Source organism: Pomacea canaliculata, linkage group LG7, assembly GCF_003073045.1.
Source record: "Pomacea canaliculata isolate SZHN2017 linkage group LG7, ASM307304v1, whole genome shotgun sequence".
Taxonomy (NCBI): domain Eukaryota; kingdom Metazoa; phylum Mollusca; class Gastropoda; order Architaenioglossa; family Ampullariidae; genus Pomacea; species Pomacea canaliculata.
Genome location: NC_037596.1, coordinates 23,142,994 through 23,164,449, shown reverse-complemented (window position 1 = coordinate 23,164,449; position 21,456 = coordinate 23,142,994). Strand labels below are relative to the sequence as shown.

Genomic DNA, 21,456 nt, shown 5'->3' with positions numbered 1-21,456 from the left:
AAACAACAGCATTTTAACACTTTTGAATGTATGTTGTGCATGTGTTATGCAGGCAAGGGAACATTTTCTTGAGCATATAAATGATGGCATAGTTCCCTTTAACTCTGTGATATAGTAAGGCCACTCAAAGGATACTATTCAAAAGTCACTTGTGTTGGATTTCAGTGACACTCTATACAACGTCCTTGATTGGCAAAGGGTGGGAAGCCGTCGCATGCTGCAGCATTACCTGAATGTTGATATTATCCTACAGGTGACATTTTAAATTCCTGTTGATGTATTCAGCTCTTATTATTCATTATTACTAATAGAATAATTAAACAGGTTCATGTGTCACATAAACATTTTCAGCTTTTTTCATTTAAAGAGATCTCATTGTTGTTATGGTATGACTCTAAAGAGATTTCACAGTTACGCAGTTGCTATGTTCAAGTCAGATGTCACGGGGGCTTTATTTTCCATTTTTATTACCAGGCTATGATGGAACAATGTCGATATTTCCACATCCCTGTGGGCAACATGCCTAAAGACATCACAATGTTTGGCTGTGACCTGTTCTTTGCTCGCCACCTCCGCAAACACAATCATGTTCTGTGGGCCTCAATGTCAGAGCGGCCAGACCTGGGCGGGAAAGAAGCCGATGACAACAGGTTTGCAACTGCATTGGCAAACTGTAGACATTGGAATGTTTGGATGTGATATATTGCTGTTACTGTATGCTTTTATTGAGATGATTCAAAAGTCATATTGAGCAACACAGAACAGGACACTTGACAGATGCCCATATAGTACTTATTATTTAAATTTTATTTCTTTTTTTGGTCTCCATCAGACTTTGCATGGAAATGGAAGAGAGCAACAGTATAGCAGTTAATAACAGTGGGGCCTATCACTCTGTGTGTATTGAGTTGGAGGTCACGTCACTAGCTGTCAACACCATCATTGAGGTGAGGTTCGCACAAGGGTGGAGGGGTTGATTTGCTTGTGTGCATGGCTCTTTTGTGTTTGCACATGCCTGTGCATGTGTTTACTGGGAATTAGGGGTCAGGGTTTGGTTAGGGGCAGACTATCAGCAAAGTTGGATTAGGGCTAGAGACAGGGCTAAGAATGGGATAAGATGAGTTATGGGAATGAGTTAAGAATGGGATATAGGTATTAGACTGACACAATTTATTGCTGGAATCTGTGTGTGTGTAAGTGTGTGCACACATGGGTGTGCCGGCATGCATTCATATACTTGTGCTTTTCATGTTCAATGTCATCCTCCTCAATAGTCAGGACATGTGAACGATCAAGAGGGCGCCAGCGCTGTCAGCTTTGACACAATGCCTTGACCTCACTAGAGGAGATGGCCAAAGGCCAGGGAGCAGCTACGATGGGGCTGGCAAGTTATGATGAAGCTGCACTGTGTTCCACCACTTTCAGGTGAGTCATAGGTACCTAGGGGCATTTCAGGTGTGGGGATGCCCGGATGAGATGCACATGCATGGAGGCATATTTTGGTGGACTGTTTATCCTTGGATTTGGCAAACAACTTCATCCATCACCTAATTGCTAATTCTGCTTGTCTGCTTTTTTGTTAATGTAACTTAAAAATATAATCAGATGCATATCCATTTAAAAGGAATTATAAGGATTTTAGAATTGTATAGAAATGATTTATCGTTATAGTTTTTTTTCTGTTAACTTTCACCACTCACTTCTCTTTGTTACTATCGTTACTATCTTTATGATTCATTTTAATCAAAATATTTTAATTTTAAATATATGGCATAATACTTAGCTAGACAAAATATTAATGTACATCTGCAGGACATGCCAATGTATAAAGATTTTAGGGTCACATACTCAATGTTTAGGCATAATTTAGCCATGCAGTAAAAGTAATTGTGAATAACTGTTCTGTTTCATTGCTTCTAGGATTCTGAAAAACATGGTGCAAGGTTGGGTTCGGGATGTGACGTCCTACAACAATGTGTTTGCAGACAACCAGATTGTACATTTTTACAGGTCTGTTTTGGCACAAACTTTTCATGGGATGAGGGTGAGGGGTCAGATAAGGATGGAGAAACTGCAGATGTATATGCATCTGAACAATTCTTATTTTTGTTGGAGAAATGAAACTGCCTTGCCTTTTGAATGTACTGTTTACAATCAACTGTAGCATATAAACCTTTACTTTAAACCCAGAAAACATTCCAGATTTCTAACTTTAGATACTTTCATATTATGTATTTTTCTCCTGCCTTGCTGTTGTTACATCTCTTCAGATATTAATTTTTCTCTGTTTTGTCTATACATTTCATTATTTTGTTAGTATGTTGATCTGTACTCACAATAAGGCCAACAAGGAAGTGAGTATAGTCAAATTATATTGTGATGCTATAATGTGCAGACCTTGATACTATATAATATGTTGCTATTAAGGTTCTCTGTATATGTGCCAGCAAACACATTAATACACCAGTGCAGAAAAAAAAATGGTAATAAGTTTGGAGTATTTTGTGTGATTCTTAAAATAAAACAAAAATACATCTAAACCTGACTAATTCTTTATGCCTGGCACGTTACCTCCCTGTTGGGAGAGACAACTTTTTGATAGTTAAAGAGCTAGTGTAAGAGCTATGATCATGTCATCCGGTAAGTCTTGAAGAATGATAATTTACTCTCAAAATCTTTTTTGTGGGGATTCAGGGGAGAGGAGCATGACTGGATGCGTGAGTATAATTATTGTGGTGCTTTTATGTAGGTGGTTGCGATCTCCAACTGCCCTTCTTTATGACCCAGCCTTGCGAAGAACTCTGCACAACATGATGAAGAAAGTCTTCATGCAGGTGGGGAGAAAGTGTAAATCTTGTTGGAATGTTTCTTATGTAGGCTAATGTTGGAAAATTTTGATGTTGACATATTTTAGATAAGATGGTGGTCTATGAAATTATGTGGCTTAAAGCTGATTTTTGTAATGGCATGCCAGATATGAATATTTTGCCTAATTTTCTTTCTGCTGTAATACATTTATTAAAAGGATAATTGTAAAAAAGACAAAATTTAGGCCCTGTGAAGCATTATGGTAATTTTTGTGGTATTTTTTTAATAATTTTTATTTAATGAAGTTATAAAAAAAAAAATCTACTTTTTCCATCTGTAGCTTTATTTCAAAAGACTTTTTGAACACTGGACACATATTATCAAATATCGAACATTTTGACCATGATACAAAACTTTGTAGATAGTCATATGTGTCTGGTTAAGAAGGATTTGTAACCTTTAACCTTTGATATCATTTCATTCTTCCACCAGCTGATGGCCGAATTTCAGCGTCTTGGGTCCATCATTGTGTATGGTAACTTCAACCGCCTCATTCTATGCACTAAAAAGCGACGGCTGATTGATGCACTGTCCTACGTAGAGTACATCACAAACAGCATATGCGCTCGCCAGCTGTTTCACCTCATAGACCTCACTTATGATCAGTGTTGGGAATTCCTTATTTGGATGGACCCTGTAAGTGCAACACAGAGAGATATCAAAAGTTGACTACAGTTATCTCCCATCTGTTATCAATAAACTTCTTTCCTCTTGTCATAATACAAGAAAGAAAGAAAATATGTATATAAATCCTTGCAATTGCCAAAAATCGCGTGTGTTCATCAAGGTTTAATTAGGAACACTCCAGAGATTTGCAGTCTGTGATGTTGTGAAGCAGGATTTTTTGTTTTTTTAATGCCAACAGGCCAACCATGGAGGAGTCAAGGGGAAGCTATCCAATAAACCAGGTTCCAGCAGGAAAGAAAAGGATGTTGGTGATGAGGAACAGAATAGCGATGGCGAGGAAGAAGAAGAATTAAACAAGTCAGATGATGAAGATGAGGTACACTACAATGAAAAGAAGTGTCATAGACCTGAATTTTGCTTTTGCAAAGGGTTTATTTTGCCTTGTAATGGGTATGCAACATTAGGGCGTGTCCTTATGTTTGATCTCCATTGGTACATTGACTCTTTCATTTTATGATGTAGCCTCTGTTGCCAGCACTAACAATCAAACATGAATGGCTGTCATTATGATTTGTCTTTTATTTTCTTAACTGTTATAGCCTGAGATCGAGATGAATTGGAACTTGATGCGCTTTCTTCCCGAAGGTGGAGCCTGCCAGACGAATTTTAACGTGAGTTGAGAGTAGAAGAGAAGGGAGTAAGTTTAGTCATGTGACTAAAACCAACATCGTTATGCTTCCATGGATTTATTTATAATTTTTAGACCTCGTAAGCTTCTTGCTTATCTTGCTCACTCAACATTCTCTTGTCATCTTCCTGGGATATAATACTAAACATCTCAAAGATTCTCTCTTTTATTTTTATTTATTTTTTTTTTAATAAACTCGATCATCGTCGTATAAGAAATAGATTTTACAAGAATTTATTTTACTTTTAAATGCAGTGGTTCCTTTTCTAGAAGCATCATTTTTCTTGAAAAGAAATTGTTCGTAACAACTGTAAGTGCCACTGTTGGTCAACAACAACTCTTGGGTTTTTCTGAAATTAGTTTTTCTCTGTATTAGGATTCAGTTAATGCATTTATTACAGATCAAATTGATGTGAATGAGCTGTACCTCTAAATACTTTGGCATCTGCAGTTAAAACTCTATAAGAAGAGTTATACTGGTGATAACCAGTTAAAAAAGCATCTTGTTAGCAGCTGCTCATAGCATTGTCTTTCTTAACAGATGATCATTGCTGGTTACATCCTGTCAGTGTACATGCAGCTGCAAGAGGAGCAAAGGCGGGTGACCCCTGGCAGCACACCTGTGAAACGCCGCCATAATGGCAGTCAGACGCAGGTGAGAATATAATTAAGAGTTGAGAAAAAGTAGCTAACTCTGCAAACTATTTTTGCTGGGAATATCCGGGTCATGTAGGAGGGGGCAGACTGGGAAATTTATATTTTAATTTTAAAAAATTATGAAATGGAAAGGGGAACCTCTGAGCCTAAAAACAGTCCCCTTTTTGCATGTGCAGACATTGCACTGTCCCCAGTTTGTATGTAAGTGCAAAACTGTATGTTCATTTGCCTGCATATGTTGAAACATTTTGCAGAAAAATTTGATGAGATACTGCTATGTTTAGTGATGGTGTTCCATATATTCCATATGTCTTTACATCAAGCTATGATTACTACCTAAGAACTCACTGCTTTCATATTCTAGAGGGTACCGGACTCATCAGCGACACCTTCAGTTGTGTCGTTTTCACAAGAGCTGGTAGAAGGAGAACTTTCACAGCAAATGTTTGCGTGAGTTACTGTTTACATGTGCAGAAACAGAAAGATTGCATTCTTCTTTAAACTCTGTTAAATATCAAGAGTAATTTAGTAGGAAAATTTATGCCTAATTTAATGGAACCCTTCTATGGCTGAGAAACTTATACTTTATATGTATGTAAGGCTATGTCATCTGTTTATCAAGAATTTAATATGAAGTTTTGTGGCCTAGTTTAGTGGAAATCTTCATATGGCCAATCTTCAACAAGACTGATGTAGTTTCAGCCGACAATTTTTCTTCTAGCTTTGCTTAATTGTCTGGTTATTGTAGAATGTTTCTAAAATCAGTTTATTGTTAGAATTGTATGTCGTTTTCTTAGGCTTACTCAAAAAATCCACAAGAAGCTCTCGGGTAACCATAGCGATACTACCAGTATGTCTTCTGAGTTTCCTTGGCTTCCGGGGTCCTACCTGCCTCTCAACAACCCTGCTCTGGAATTTATCAAATCAGTTTGTCAGGTGAAATGATTTTGATACAACTAAGTGTTTGGGTAGAAATTCTATATTTCTTTAAAGACTATCTCATTATAAATCTGCTAGCAAATGACAATTTGGAATATAAGGGCATGATTATGACCTTGATTTTATTTTATTATTTATTGATTTTATTATTTTTTTTTTAACCTGGCAGGTTCTATCCCTAGATGCCAATGTAAACATTCAGGTGAGCAGACTGAAACGAGACCTTCTGAAGCTCATTGGAGTTGGAGAATTTTCCTCGGAGGCTCAGTTTAAAGACCCATGTTTGTCGCATGTTTTACCTGAGGTAATAATAATAATTATAAAGTTTATTTATATCGCCTTACTCTACCATCAAAGGTTGGCTCAAAATGCTTTACAAAAAAAAAAAATAAATAAAAAAAAAAAGTATGGAAGTTGGTCTCAAAAACAAAGAATTCATTGTGTGCCCAGATAGTGTAGACAAGAATGTGAAAGCCACCACGACAGATTTGCTCTGTAGTCTTGCTGAGGCCTGGAATCTTTGATAAGTCAATAAAGTTCGGCCTTGATTTGAATTAAAAAGTAGCTAAAAGTGATTATGATGTTTAATTATATGGAAGCTGAACTCAGAATATTTGGTGCAGTGATGAGGAGGTATGCACATTTTGTTGCATGTTTTACGTGAGGTTATGAAATGTGTCTATGCATAACTAATGAAGGATGACAAACCAATCTGCCATCTGTGCAAATGCTGCCTCTTGTTGATGCAGACATTGTAGAATAAGTTACAGCTGTGTACAACTTGTACAGAAAATGTTCTAGACATCCCTTAGTATTATTGCCTATCGTCCTGAAGTTTCGGTCAACTTTGTTCAGGTTATCTGCAGAACATGCAATCATATCCGTGACCTTGATCTTTGCCGTGACCCATATCTCAGTCATGATGGCTCAGGGTGAGTTTTCACATTTGTCTAAGTAAAATCAAGAACTGTATATAGAATGGATTGCTGGCAGATAAATTAATCCTAGAATGAGACTTACAGACAAGCTTTTATTTTTGCAACCAGCCTGAACAGGAAAAGCAGATGATGAAAGCTAATTGTGTTGATGGAGGTGCTAAGTCTTGAACTTGTTTGTTGTGCTTTGTGAGTGGAAGTTGGCAACTTAAGTAAGATGCTTTTGCAAGTGTTTTGGTTCTAGCATTAGAATTCTCTTGTGAATGAATTAAAATAAATCTGTGTTTTTGTGGGGTGTTTTCTTTGTTGTTTTTTTTTTAAGCATAGAGGATTTTCGTTTATTTTATTTTTTTGTTTGTTTGTTTGTTGTGTTTTTTTTTTTTTTAAATGGAGACAGCTATTGAGAGAGATGATTAAGAACTCACACTTGAAATATGCTTCATTTCTGTTGCATGCAGATCTTGGGCTTGTGTCCAGTGCCACACAAATTACGACTTAAATGAACTAGAACAGGTGCTGGTGGCAACAGTTCATCGCAAGTCTATGGCTTTTGTGCTGCAGGACTTAAAGTGCTCCAAGTGCAAAATGGCAAGTACTAGTTTCATTCTTAGAAGGGCAAGAAGAAGGCAAGGGGAATGCAACAGATGGGTGCTTTGTAATCTCCCCTTCCTCTTTTACTGTTTGGGGGTTATTAGTGAGCACAAATGGTGATACATCATATCATTTGTGCACAGATGACATTGAACGCTAACAGAGGTAGCACTGGGCAATTATCTGCCATAGCTTTTAGCTTTTGCTTTTATCTATTTGCTTTCTCCTTTTGGATTTCATCCATGCCTACATTATTCATGAAAACCACCCTTTAAAAAGGTGGTTGTGTAAACACTCAACAACATCTGTATAAGATGCAAGACTGTTATAAGTAAGGTCAAGGGTACTCCATGTCCCTTCGCATCACCCCTCTCATACTACTACACCCCACCACAGTGAGAAGTAAACCAGCCAACCAACCATGCAGGAATGCATAGTTTTGTGGGACAAATCTCTACTACTATGATGCTAAAAAAAGCTAACAGTCAGTGAAGCTAAAAGAAATCCTGTTTATGCAGGTGAAGGAGAACAACATGAGGCGGTACTGCACTTGTGCTGGGGACTACAACAACACCATCAGTCCTCGGGACCTGGGCCTGCAGCTGAATACTTTCCTCGGCATTGCCAAGTAGGCTTTGCATGTGTGTGTTTGTGCGTGTGTGTGCTTTACAGAAACCATGGATGGAGATCAAGATTAGGATTAAGGGCGTGTTAACTACATCAACTGAAGATCTAAAAAAAATTGTCAGTGGACAGTTGAATGAATGTAAGCTTTGCCTAATAATAATGATAATAATAAACTGGAAGACAGCATCACACAGCAACATTTATTTAACCATAAAAATATATCTTTATGGTAGTGTTTTAAATTTAGACTCGCACTTGGAAAATTTTTTTTGATTTTATACCACATAAAAATTTGCACAATACGGTCACCTATCTGATAGCATGTCTGATTAACAAAAACCTTTAACTAGGGTGATGCTGCATTTATGAACTTGAAGATAAGCTATTCAAAGATAAGAATGGCTTAAACATGTATGTGGACATAAAGGTATGCTGTTCAGAGTTAAAAATAGGGCTTTGACAGATGTGTAGGTTTCACACTTGTCTTGGTCAGGTGTTGTGAAGCTAATGATATTCCAGCTAAAAGTTAGGGATGGTTGATAACAGGTGAGAATTTTGCTTCAGGCACTATCAAATGACACTGCTGGAAGAAATGGTCATCCTGGATCCTAAACATGAACCCTGGGATGATGCCAAGCTGAAAGCCTTGTCTGCTGGCTGCCCGTACTCTGTGATGACAGCCTGTACCATAGTCTTTCACTGGATATTCAGTAGATCCTAACTGCATTGAAATTACAAGTACATTTCATCTTGACAGGATCATTTTAATTTACTGATGTAGTAGATGCCATCAGTAATCAGACCTTCAGCCTTGTAAATGTTAATATCTAACTCACTCTGCTACCCCCAATACTCCCTAGGTGCATATTTTATATGCTGTGTCCCATAAAGCTTGATCATGCAATGGTCTTGTCTGGTCTGTAATTCAGTGCATACACTAGATAATTAAATTGTAAATTGCTCTAAATCTTTAGCTCCATAAAGTTGTCTATCATTCTTTAAGCAGTCAAGTATGTTCATTGAGATTTTTTATGGTACAAGTCTGGGTACAACTTTAGTGAATAGTACCTGAGAATTTATATTGCACATTGCTATGTATATATGAAAGTCACATTCAGCTTCTTTGTGTGTGTGAAAATGTTCGGGGAATCCTGTTTTGAGGGTTTACAAAAACTTCAGGCATTGAGTTACATTGTGGTTATTGCATTATCATTTTACGTTGTGCAATATGTCAGTATATTACTTTGTGTGTGAAGTAGGCTTGTTTTGCCTCGGCACTTAAAACATATATCTGGGTGAAATTAAGGGGATATTGATGGGTGGATGGGTGGGTGGTGTTTGCATCTTGGTTAATACTTGAAAAAGTTGCTTGAAATTTGGCATGCAAGTATATCATCTTCCTTCAAGTTGTATAAAAGAAAATTGTAAAATAAAACCTATACAAATTTGGACTGCCAGAAAAATATGTTTAATTGTTTTACTGGAGAGAAGCAGGTGATTGAGACTTTAGCAGTTTGTACTAGGTCTTGTTTTGTGTATGAGTGGTGTCCTGCATCTTTGTGTCATTCAGACGATGTCATTTAAAAAAAATTAGACATCATGAAGAGCCAGTTGAAGTTTCCAACACGGTGTACAATCAACATTCTCCACTTCACTTTCATCTGCAGGGGCTTGTCAAGGTGTTGTGTGTTCGTAAGTCATTGTATGCATGCAGGGGTAAGTGTGTGTAGGACTTATTACACAGCTTTTAAAGTGGCCTTTACTGAGCAACGGCAGGCTGACCCAAAAGAAAAAAACGTGGGCATAAATATAAAGATCCATGCAAATGCATTTTAACAGCAAACGCTTATTCTCTCCCCTGGACTAGGGAGCTTAAATTTTATTAATTCTTACCTAATCCGGTTAGGTATTAATTCAGCTTTCCAATAATGACCCCAATGAAAAAAAGTTGCACATTTTTGGAAACGCTATAGTTTTTTATTCACCATGGTGCAAAAAGTCAAATGATTCCAGAATTTTATATTCTGAGAACCTTCCAGAACTTTACACATTATCAACCTTTACTTACAATTCTGTTTTAAAATGTGAAAATTCCAAAACAGGTTCTTTGAGTCGCTTCCCTTAGTTTTTTTACCCCCAAAAAATCGACCCCAACTGCCCAAAAAATACCTTCTGAAGTGACACTGGATTGGATTGGATACCAGATTCCCAGAAAGCATTTGTACATAATGGAAGTGACCAATATTTGAGACCCTGCACAAAAGTTTTATTTGTACAACAGGCTGTGATACACAAAAGTACATATAACTAGTCTTTGGCTGAATACAGCAACTCATGGTTGGTGCTCTGTCATCAAACTAATTGCCCCTCCTCCTCCCCCCCCAAAAAAAAACAAAAAAAAAAACAAAACCACAAACAAACCAGAAAGCATGAAAATGAAAAATAAAGACTAGGTTCATGCTGCGTGCTTTTTAACTCAAAACATCAAAATTATGAAAAATAAACAGACAGGATAATAGCATCAATGTGTGTTTTCTCACCTGAAATATCTCAAGTGCTTAACTGATATAAAATAAATGTACACTTTTTTTTTTGGAAATATTTAGAGATTATTGACTAAAGATTTATTGGAGAATTTGTTGTTGGTTGGTGTTTAATGCCGTGCCAGCAACTAGGGCTATATCATGTGTAAAAATTGTCCACTCTATACCACACAACAATGCTAATGCAGCATGTGCATCTTTAAGGCACCATCACTGAACTAGTGCTAATACAGGGAGATTCTTTTAAAAATAATAAGTAAATGACTTGTCTTTTCACACAAAAACTAACTAGCGATTAGAGTACAGTAAATTTTGGACTATTTGTCGTTACTTTTTTCCCCTAGCTTTAAACTCTGCGACTTAAACAGAGATGCGGATTGTTTTCAGATTTTTTTCTAGATTCTGATTAATTTCTTGAGGCATTCAATGTTAAAGTGTTAATTATTAATGTAGTTACAGTGTTGGCTGTTCACATTTTTCAAATCAAAGCCGCACACAACTGAAGCATTCAGATCAGTTGCTGAAGCACATACCCTCATCATGCCAATGATTAAGATGCAGCTTTCAAGTTGTATATGTTTGTAGCTTATAAGTCAGGCTTTTTTATGAAAAAAGTAAAGATTTAAAAGAAATGATGGGTACAGCTCATATACAGGTGTGTTCAATAGACAAAAATTTACATAGCCAAATCTGAATTCAGAGGTTGTATACACCAGCCAGTTCCATACCAGTGAGATGCATCAACCTTCCTGATCCAGCTGTGGCATCTAAAGAGGGATAGGGAAAGTAAGCCAGCAACAGAAAAAAAAACAAACATTATATAGTACCTTTCTCCAACTACAGCAGAACTCAAAGACCTTTACAGTAAATAGACTGCACTTGTATAGTTAGCTTCACTGTCAAAAAGACAAACTCAGTGTACTGCACAGGAATATCAAATGACGGTCCAATGAAGAAACAAAACAAAGATGAATGGGTGATGTGCCACAACATGCACACAATACGATGATAGCCAGTAGTAGTAAGATCAAGTCAGGTGGAAAGCAGCATGAAGAATAAAATGTAGAAATAAAAAATCGTTACTAATCAGCTAGAAGAAGGGAGATTAATGTCGGACTTTAGATCTAACTATAATCGTTTGTTGTTTCATCACAAGGTAACCTGGTAAAAAAGTTGAAGCAGAACAGAACCAGTAATTATGGGTATTCACAAAGCACTATCTGGATGCATGAAAAATGTAGAAGTGAATAACAAAATCACAGACTATGAAGATATGTGAAAACTGCCATCACAAGAACTTTCTCTGAAAGGTGGAAGCTCCAACACCTCACTACCCTATAACTGTAAGGTCAGGTGACTACCTCTACCTCTCTTAACCTGAGCCAGGTGTAAAATTCAAGATCATAGCAGATTAACAAAACATAGAATTGACAATTTTGTTACAAAAATGTCTTGTCAATTAGTGAATTGATTTGAAAATCAAAATCTTGGATTGACAAAGTTTAGCTACTGTCTTCTTTTCTGAGGTCCATAAGCTATTCCAACAATTAAAGGATATAAGATGTCCCAGTAAATGAGATTAATTTCTTTCTGGAACCCAGGTGAGAATGGTTGTATTCAAAGAAGCGTACATGATCAGAAATGGTTTTTTCCAAAAATTCTTTTTGATCAAATTTTGAAAAATTTCAGTGAACTTAACTCACTTATTTAAATACAATTTTCAACAAGTGAACCTATAAAGAAAAATAAATCTGAACATGATAAAACTTCTTTAGAACCTCGCCAAAATTTGTGTTTTCCTGTATCCGATTTCTTTCCAAATCACCAGATCATTACAGATATATACAAGCATTTGGTATAAGTTCATAAAATAATGTTTGCATTTGTAACAATTAAGTAAATTTGAAATTAATTGTACAATTTTATACAATCAATCATAAAATCACTTCTCTGCTAATTCTTCAAATCTGCATGCTGTCTGTTGTGTAAAGCAACAACAAAAAAAGGAAGCGTTAACAGATAACATTTAGCACTAATGCGATCCACTGATACATAAAGTTTTGATTCATGGAATTTGAAGTAAGAAAATACTACCAACTTCAACAAAGTATCCAAGTTGTATTTTCCCACAAGGGCAAACTATCATACATTCAGTCATGCATACACTGAAAATTCACAACCACTGAGAATCTTTATGTTGACAAAATACTGATAATCAAATATGATTCCTTTTAATTTCTGTCAATTATCCAACAATAATGCCTCTATTAGACAGTAAATGATGTCATGTAAATATTCCTTTCGGAGACAACTTCAAATATACAAATACATTTTACTCAAGACTTCAAAATAAATAAACCAGTTTTAAATTTACACTGCAAAATTGATAAACATGGCATAATCTGACGTGACATGCAGGTGATATGACAATAGTGGGGGCGTAGTGGGGATCTTTTTTTTCTTCATCCCAAATTTATTTCACAGGTAATAAAAGCATGAGACTATGATGCTTATCTTCATCATCAGAACTGATCACAACTAGTTACTTGTACCGGGTCAGTTGTCACATAAATCTGATATAAACAGAAGTAGGATAGAAATAAAAGTGAAACCTTAATTGCCTAGTAATTCTTTTGAGGAAAGCAAATGATGCTAAACATATTTTATAATTAAAGTACAGATATCAAGAAAGGTAAATGTGCAAGAACACTCAGGCTAAGATTGTGGACTCTATGTATCTTTCTCTGCAAGAGACAGCTAGCAGAGTCGCCAACAAGAGTAGAAAATTTGTTCTACAGTAATGAGTGAATGGCTAGAACTAAATGTAAACAGTTTAGCAGCAGACTGTGCACAAGCCTCCCTACTATATGCATCCATGTCCACCTATATCACGAGAGAGTGTGTAAATGATCCACTTCCTGAACGACGCAAATCACATTATTGATGTTGAAAGGTCACAAAATGTAAATGGAACGTAAAATCCCTGAAATATTTAGTAGGACATTACAGACTGGTTCTTTAAACTATGGAGTTCTTAGAAAGTGTAAACATTTTGTACCCTTGTCCTAACAACAGATGAGTTAATTGTCAGCAATTTTAATGCCATGCCAACAAACAAGATTATATCATGGCCAGAAACATCTTTAAGGAGACTATAGATTTCCAGAATGCTTTAATATGTATACATATAATGTTATATCTTTAGTACAGAAACACTGTATGTTTTCTCTTACAAATGGCATTTAGAGTATTTGTGCACAGCTGTTTTGTGCTGATACATTTCACCGGTTTTATGAACAAGGAAAAAAATGGAATTCATTCTTTTTAGAGAAAACAAAAGTTCTGAGATTCTTTGAAAATGAGCATGCTTTTACAGGTATCAATGAGACAGTTCCACCAACATAAAAATACCCAGTTAGGAACTGACTTGATAGTGACGATACATCTAGAAACTAATGCATCAAGTGTACGTCATTTTTGACTTGCAAATCTGTTATCATCATAATAAACATCATGGTCATGGTAATCGTCATCATTATCAGGTCATCAGGTGTTCAATTTTGAGGCAGTTTTGTCAATCTGAGGTTCTCTTGGACTTGTAACTCTCAAGAAAAGTCTTTTTTTGTTCCCAGTTGTTACACATGTGAATAAAATTACTAATTGTGCTATTAGGAAAATTTTCAAACAAATTTTCACTGGGTGTGTGACCAGCTTTACTCAACTGTCTATCCCAGGATGACATAATCAGAATTATGCTGTTTATTAAAAAAAAAAAAAAAACCCCATCAAAATTCTGATGCATATGACTCATTCCTTTTTGAATTATTAAAAAAGTGCACTTTCAAAGATGAACTGAGATAAGAACAGCTGATTTCAGCTTACTTTATGCATCAGATATAAGTTTATTTTGTATTTCTATCTTTTTCCGTTTTTTTTAAGTAAGGTTATTTTGTACATTCCAAAATAAATACTAAATCTTGTCTTTGTCTCTAATGGGTAAATGTCGTTTGAGTACAAGCATTATTTTGGCTAGTTGAATGTATGTCTTCACATTTTCCCCTCAAAAAAAGGGAAGGGTTTGGAGAGAGGTCTCCAATTAAAAAGGTAGATATTTTTTTCTTTCTGTGTAGGTCTATAATGACCAAGTCTCTAGATGCAATAATGATTCTTATGAATGAATATATCTTGCCCAGTAAAGTTTTAGAGGAAAGTGACTTCTACTATGGGCACTTTCAAAGGTGGCAACAATATTTACGATAAATTAGTGTTACCAGACAACTCGAGTCAACTGAAGACATACAAGTTCCCAGGATGCATTCTGGTTACATTGTTGGAACTTCTATGACCCTGGGGCAGTGTTCATTTTATCCAGTAGTATTATATCCTGGTCTAACGTGTTTGCTTTATCCAGAAGTGCCATATCCTGGTCTAAAAAGGCATTTGCTTCTTCGCCTTCTCTAGTTTGCCATGATGCTTGGCTTGGTGGTATCACGTGGCAGTTTCTTTTGTTGCAACGTAGTTGATGCAGAACCAACACACCTTCTGATACAGCAACGATGGTCAAAGCAGAGCACAACATGGCCACTGTCCTGAACGGAAATGACTGGCCATACATTGGATCCCAGACAGAAAATGGAATGAAAGGCTCAAGGCCTATTGTGGGTTCACCTGCTCCAAACCTTAAAAAGCTCCAACCACAAAGCCAGCAACAGATCCAAAAGCACTGCCTCGCTGAGGAAGGAAAATGGCGAAGGTCAACTTGAGGCAAGATGATGACATAAACAATGTCTGCAGCAAGGATGAAAAGTCCATAGATGACAGGAACTGACAGAGAAATAGCTGTGGCGATGAGACCCACGCAGACGACAGCCAGCCGCTGAACCACCATCAGTTCTGTATCTGAAGCCTAAAAAAAAAAAAAGGCGATAATGAGAATAGATTATGGATCTATAATGAACAACTTCTTGAAAAATGCTTTGTACCTGATGATGCAGTTATTGCCCCTCACTATGTCATTGGATTGAATGGGTGAATGCTTTCTTGTTTTATCAAACAAAAAAAAACAAAAACAAAAAAATTATTTCACTGTCAACATCAGTAACACCCTGCAATATTTTTCAGTACCATGATCCAAAAACACATTAGGAAAAACGCAAAATGACAACAATGACTCACCTTCTTGTGAATTATTCCATTGTAAATATTATGAGTAAACATGGCACTTGAACCAAGGATGGAACTGTCCATTGAAGACATGACTGCAGCAGATATAGCTCCAAGACCTTGACCCAAATAAGAAAAAGAACGTTAGTGCGATTTTTTTTTTTAAAAAAAATACCCCTACAGCAACATCTTTTGTTTTTCATTATGATAGCTTGTTTTTAAGGACATCTTTTACGTAATATGTAATGGAATTTTAAATATTAATGCTCGATACACTCAATGTTTGCCACATTGCATGCAAATAAAACAAACTCATAAAAAATATAAATAAACAGCAAAAGAGAGTTAGCAAATATGAACAAAGCAGAACATCCACTTGAAAAGCTGCTCACTGGATGAACTATAATAATAAGCACATTTGTATAACCTATTTCTCCAGCAACAGCAGGAGTCAAAGCACTTTACAGTAATAAGAGTGCACATGTATAGAATGCTTTGCTATCAAAAAGACAAGCTCAGTGCATTGCACAGGAAAAGCAAATAACTGCTCAATGAAAAAAACAAATGGTGATGTAACACAACAGCACACAATGTGGCGATAGCCAGTTTCTCTTAGGAAGAATGCAAGGAGATGATCAGGTATAACATAGTATAACATAAAAGGGGCAATTTCTGCTAGCATAGGTGGAAGCATAGGCACCTTTTACCTACCTAAGTATGACACAATAGGAGGAGTAAACTCTTTCAGCACAAGTGGAAGAACAAGGCTGGCTTCACTGTGATTTGGAGACAGAGGTGAATATCCAATGGAAGTGTTACTCCAATCTGCAAAAGGGTATTTGCATTGACCAAAATTAGGAAACTAATTTACATAGTCTTCTTTAATAATGAAGATTTTTTTTGACTGAGAAAATGAAATGTTCCTGCAGAATTGGCAGCCTGATGGGAGTTAGAAAAATTTTCCTGACAGCACAAGTCTGTCATCACAAAGAATTTCACTTTCAGAAGTGTCCAACCAAAGATGGTGTCAACACATTGTGGATGTATCTAGAAATAAAAATGAAAATTTATAACTTTAAGACATAAAATACTGACAGACAGTAAGTACCTACAAGAAACAAAGGCACAAAAATGTCACTTAAAAATAAATCATATTTTACAATAAATTTTTAGAAAGTCACTCCACTCCCATAAATTTATTTATAAAATTTTGAGTTTTAGCATACTTAGACTGTTATCAGCTTCACACATAAAATAAGTTCTTGTAAAATCTAGCTAACGCACAAGACAAACTAAGTGTCACCTGGTACCTGCACTCACTGCAGCTGCTCCAATCAAAATAGAAGGGACAGCAAACACAACAGCTCCAAATGCCCCCACTACTGACAGCAACACTGCCTGATTTGGTCCCCTAACAGACAGAACTCTTTGAAAGTAAGCTTGCCATGGTATGGTGCCAAATGTCTGTAACCAAAAAAGAAAAAATAATTTGAAACAGGAAAATTTTGTTCTGAGTACGATCTCAACCAATCATTTATCCCTTTTAAAAATCAAAATACCTCACTCATTATTTTGTTTAAAAATCTCTTGGAGAAGAACCCCACTCTTTATCAGTCAAAAATGATGATAACACTTTATTTATCCCAGAGGCCAATTAGAGGTTCGATATAAAATCACAAAGCCATACCACAACATATTCATATCTGCCAAACTCTCGTACATTCATGGTTCAGACAGCTGCATTCATTCAAATACAGTGACATTAAGAAGTCACACAACTGAAACAACAAAAGACAGCCTCAATCTGTTGGTCCTGCATTGCGGTACACAGAATCGGCAGCCTGATGAGAGTTGGAAAAATTCTCCTGACAGGACGTGCCTGTCATCACGAAGAATTTCAGACACTTTCAGAAGTGTCTGCATGCTATACAGACAGTGAGTGAAGAGCACTCTGGGCTGTTCCAATTACTTTGGAACAGGTGGATACAACACGATGTAAGCTGCTCTTGTCGTTCACTGATAAACTGTTGTAAGAACAGATAAGTGAGTAGGACAGTATGCTCTCTATTGTGCGATTTATAAAAGAGCTAAAGGGATTACTTTTGTTTCTGGTTTGCCAAAGGCATGAGACTTTGAAGTATTTCTATTTATGTACATACAGCATAAGATACCATTCCAAAAATGCAACAGCTCTGAGGTTTTGTTTCCTTTACCATGGCCAAAAGCAGATCAACCCAAGTAAAACTGCTCTCTAAATCCAGACTTCCCAGCCATTTGTCCTTGGTGGTCTCAATGCTGGCTACGTGATTGTTGGTTAAGACAAAAGGCACACTGCCTACCTGTTGAAAGAAAAAAATTTATGACAATGTAGGTTTTGATCTTTGTGCTGCACTTTAGGCATAATACTTCGGTACTTTGCCCCTTGCCCTTATCCAATTGCTTTAAGCCCCTCCCCCAAACCACCACCTTCCTTATTTATGTATATATTTAGTTCTATGTAAGTTCTTTGTTTTGTAAGCTTCACTTTTAAAACTATAAAAGCTTTGTCAGTGTACATATTGAAATAATAAAAGTCATCTTGTCTTGACTGAGCAGCTTAAAATACAGAAGATATTAATAACTGTGCAGGTCAAGGACTGATTAAATAAAAGCCAAACTGTTGACCATCACAATTTTGTGCAAACTTGCAATAAGGTGGAAGTTGCATCCTTCTGAAAACATTCAGCTCCCCACATCCTGTTCAGAAATGACTATACTAAAATGTAGAAAAAAATGTGAAATACAAACTGTCTAATTAAAGCATTTATTACTTCAAACATCAGCTGAAACAGATATGCAGGAACACTTGGAGAAATCACTTTTACTTAGTTAATACCTTCAGAAATTTTGTATTCTTCTCTCACATAATGCCAAAACCATTCCTTACCAGACCAATGAAGATAAGAGCCAGCTGTGCTACATCAGTGTATGCTACTGCCACCATGTTGCCAATCACAGTGTACAGCACTGTCACACCAGCAGACACGCAAACAGCAATTACAAGAGGCACATTAGCAATCACACTCAGACTTGTGCCTGCCAAACAAAATTTTAAATTATAAATAACATCGTATGTGAAATCTTGCTACAAACTGGCATATTGTTATTAAATCAAAGACACTTTTAAATATACATATTTTTTTCAGACTTTTGCGAGCATTACCAAAATTGCAGACTGGATTAAACATTTAAGGGGTGTGATTGATAAAACAAAATTATTAATAACATCCTGATAAAGTACTTTATTCTTCTAACAAAAGACTTTTCATTACGTTTTTTACATGAGTGATCATAAAACCAGAATTTACCTAAAGCTGACAAAATGGCTGCAGTCCAGAACAAGTCACCCCAAAGAGAGGCTGCATACACCAGTAAAGTAGCCAGCTGACCAAATGATTTCTGTATAGGGTCCAGCATTGTGATATACTTCTTCTCTCTCATCCTCTTAGCATACACCAGTCCTCCTGCACACAGAAGATGGTAAAATACACATTCCCTATCCCAAGATGCAACAGTTTACAAAACCACTCAATGACTGCTAAAAAAAAAATTCCTGCTTTTAATATTCCTTTTGCTATATTATTCTTAACTTTAACAACGTTCATGTTTGCTTCTTGATTTTTTAGGTTGTCCTTATCAATGGTTCTGCAATGGTGAAAAAAAAACTGGAATCCAAAATAAATATGAACAATAAGAAGCTTCTCAAGCTGATGATAATGATGCCTCTATAGCGGGAAATCCCCGGACTTGGCTAGGTTTCCACACTCCACACTCCTATCCTAAGCATAAATAGAAAAGCTGATGGGAAATAACTCTTTTAAAATTTATCATTCTTTCACTTTTGCTCTCTCTTTTTCATCACACATACAGATATACATACAAACACTACTTTTACTGAAGTAAAATGTTTGAAATACCGAGGTTTAATCCAAGGAAAATCCCTAACGGTGCCAGTGTCCATACAAGACCAGATGTTGCAACTGATTCTGCTGTTCCATTAATGTAACCTCCTCCCACAGTAGTTGCTGAAAATTTAGACAATAATCCAGCTTTTACTTCAACAGTCTCATCTCTGAACGTACAGGGTGCGCACAAAGTCTTCCTGGAACATGTTTAGAAACATGCCATTAACGCAGTGTTCCAGAAAGTCACCTAGCAAATGTGGCAGAGCATGAGCAGAACCTGGTGGTGCATTCAGCTATGCAGAGATCATGGAGGGATCCATACAGATGTTTTGGATTCCTTAGAGATAACCTTTAGCTTTCAAAATCCTTCCAAAGGGTATACGAACTTTGTGCACACCCTGTGGTGAAACTGTTACCACAAAACTCCAGCAAACCTTCACCATCCAAATAGCCTTTTTTTCCTGTATTAAGGACAGCTGTCGTAATTCATGCACTTAAATCTAACACTTATAGGTAACATTGATCACGAAAAGTGTTAGTAAAAAAAAATTCCCTCTCCATACATTTTCCTGAACAAGACTGTCATTGAAGCCAACACTTCCTCTGCAGTCTTCATCCCATGGGGTATCACATCATCAGTAACAACTGGTGTACACATTTTCTGTAACCCAGATCATCAGAAAACAAAGCACTTACCAATCATTGTGAAAATGCTTACTACTCCACGGAGACTCCGACCAGCCACTAAAGAAGCCTCCACCACTGACACATGTTGATCTTTGACTCTGAAGCATCGTGTGGCCAAGATTCCGATAACCAAAATTAGGAGATAGAAAGCTACCAGGACCACCAGACCTGCGATGTTGACGGCCATTATCTGTTTTATCACAGAAGATTGAAAAGCACTGCGAATGTTTTTAAATCAAATGGCAAATGGTGCATCTGAAAGATAAACATAATTTAGGTTAGGACTGTCAATGAAAGTGCTGACAATAGCAATAATCGCATGGGCCTTGTTTTAATAAACCAGTTTGATGAGTAAATTATGAGAAGTTATTTTTATTAGAAACTGATTTATAATTAAGATTTGAAATACTCATGATAATTGCCCTCTAAGATAAATAAAGTGTTACCTTAATTAAGAAAGTACGATGTAAGTATGAAGTAGATGTAGCTTAAGATTTATACCTCAAGCTTCTCTCTGTAGCATCACTTTCACGTAATTCATTCACTATTAAAATAACTTTCTGTAATCTATAATCACAAATGACACGAACTTCTGGTAGTGAGATGAGAAACTGTGACAAATTCAATGCATACTAATAGGAATTTGTTGAACACGAAACTGTCAAGCGGGAAGAAATGTTTTTAAACGTGTCAGTTTGCAAAATATCTTTTTGTTTGTCTCATACCACGAACTACGTCTGTGTCTCACACAAGCATGAACATAATAACGAGTATCAGAGTTTAAAAAAAATATCCAGAAGTAAGAAATGAAGATACAAGTAGCATGCAGTCAAATTATATTGCAATTTACCCTGGTCAGCAAAAGTTGTAGATTATTTGAGAGATAAAATAATGTTGATCGGCGACTCCATGGTTGTGACCACACGAAATCTGAACATTAATCTTAAACAAGCATCATGAAGTGTTTAGCTATGGCATTTATTGTTGTAAGAATAGCATGTAAGAGTTTTTTTCAGGCTTGCGTGCTGATTCTGGGTCTGATTTTTTATGTTTACTGACTAGTGCACGGTACACAAGGCACACGTGGGTATTTACGCCATGTTTAGTATCATGAAGCATTCTTTTAACTTAGATTTTTATAAACACGGTGTAAATACCCATGTGAAACTGAAACATTTTGTTGTAAA

At 36.4% G+C, this 21,456-nt stretch overlaps 2 protein-coding genes across 3 annotated transcripts in view; one reads left to right on the top strand and one right to left on the bottom strand.

The window, feature by feature from the left end:
- Positions 1-9,395, top strand: part of LOC112568791 (DNA polymerase epsilon catalytic subunit A-like) — a 30,090-nt gene extending 20,695 nt beyond the window's left edge. Inside the window, 18 exon segments of the mRNA XM_025246272.1 lie at positions 166-253; positions 475-650; positions 833-947; positions 1,275-1,329; positions 1,332-1,425; positions 1,921-2,010; positions 2,750-2,834; positions 3,301-3,504; positions 3,734-3,871; positions 4,095-4,166; positions 4,725-4,838; positions 5,205-5,290; positions 5,638-5,776; positions 5,949-6,083; positions 6,635-6,711; positions 7,173-7,302; positions 7,824-7,933; positions 8,497-9,395. Coding sequence (XP_025102057.1) covers positions 166-253; positions 475-650; positions 833-947; positions 1,275-1,329; positions 1,332-1,425; positions 1,921-2,010; positions 2,750-2,834; positions 3,301-3,504; positions 3,734-3,871; positions 4,095-4,166; positions 4,725-4,838; positions 5,205-5,290; positions 5,638-5,776; positions 5,949-6,083; positions 6,635-6,711; positions 7,173-7,302; positions 7,824-7,933; positions 8,497-8,653 — 2,065 coding nt within the window. The 3' untranslated portion in view covers positions 8,654-9,395.
- Positions 9,396-10,176: 781 nt separating this feature from the next.
- LOC112568837 (high-affinity choline transporter 1-like) lies at positions 10,177-21,368 on the bottom strand. 2 transcript variants are annotated; one of them, XM_025246344.1, is made up of 10 exons: positions 21,120-21,368; positions 20,279-20,459; positions 19,595-19,702; positions 18,986-19,141; positions 18,565-18,713; positions 17,852-17,977; positions 16,949-17,102; positions 16,350-16,463; positions 15,651-15,757; positions 10,177-15,381 (listed from the first exon to the last, which is right to left on the bottom strand). In XM_025246344.1, the coding sequence occupies exons 2-10, from the start codon at positions 20,454-20,456 to the stop codon at positions 14,815-14,817; spliced, it is 1,659 nt and encodes a 552-aa protein (XP_025102129.1). In that variant the 5' UTR covers positions 20,457-20,459; positions 21,120-21,368; the 3' UTR covers positions 10,177-14,814. The 2 variants fall into 2 exon arrangements, with proteins under 2 accessions (XP_025102129.1, XP_025102130.1); XM_025246345.1 differs by lacking the exon at positions 21,120-21,368 and adding an exon at positions 20,771-20,975.
- Between the last annotated feature and the right edge of the window lie 88 nt (positions 21,369-21,456).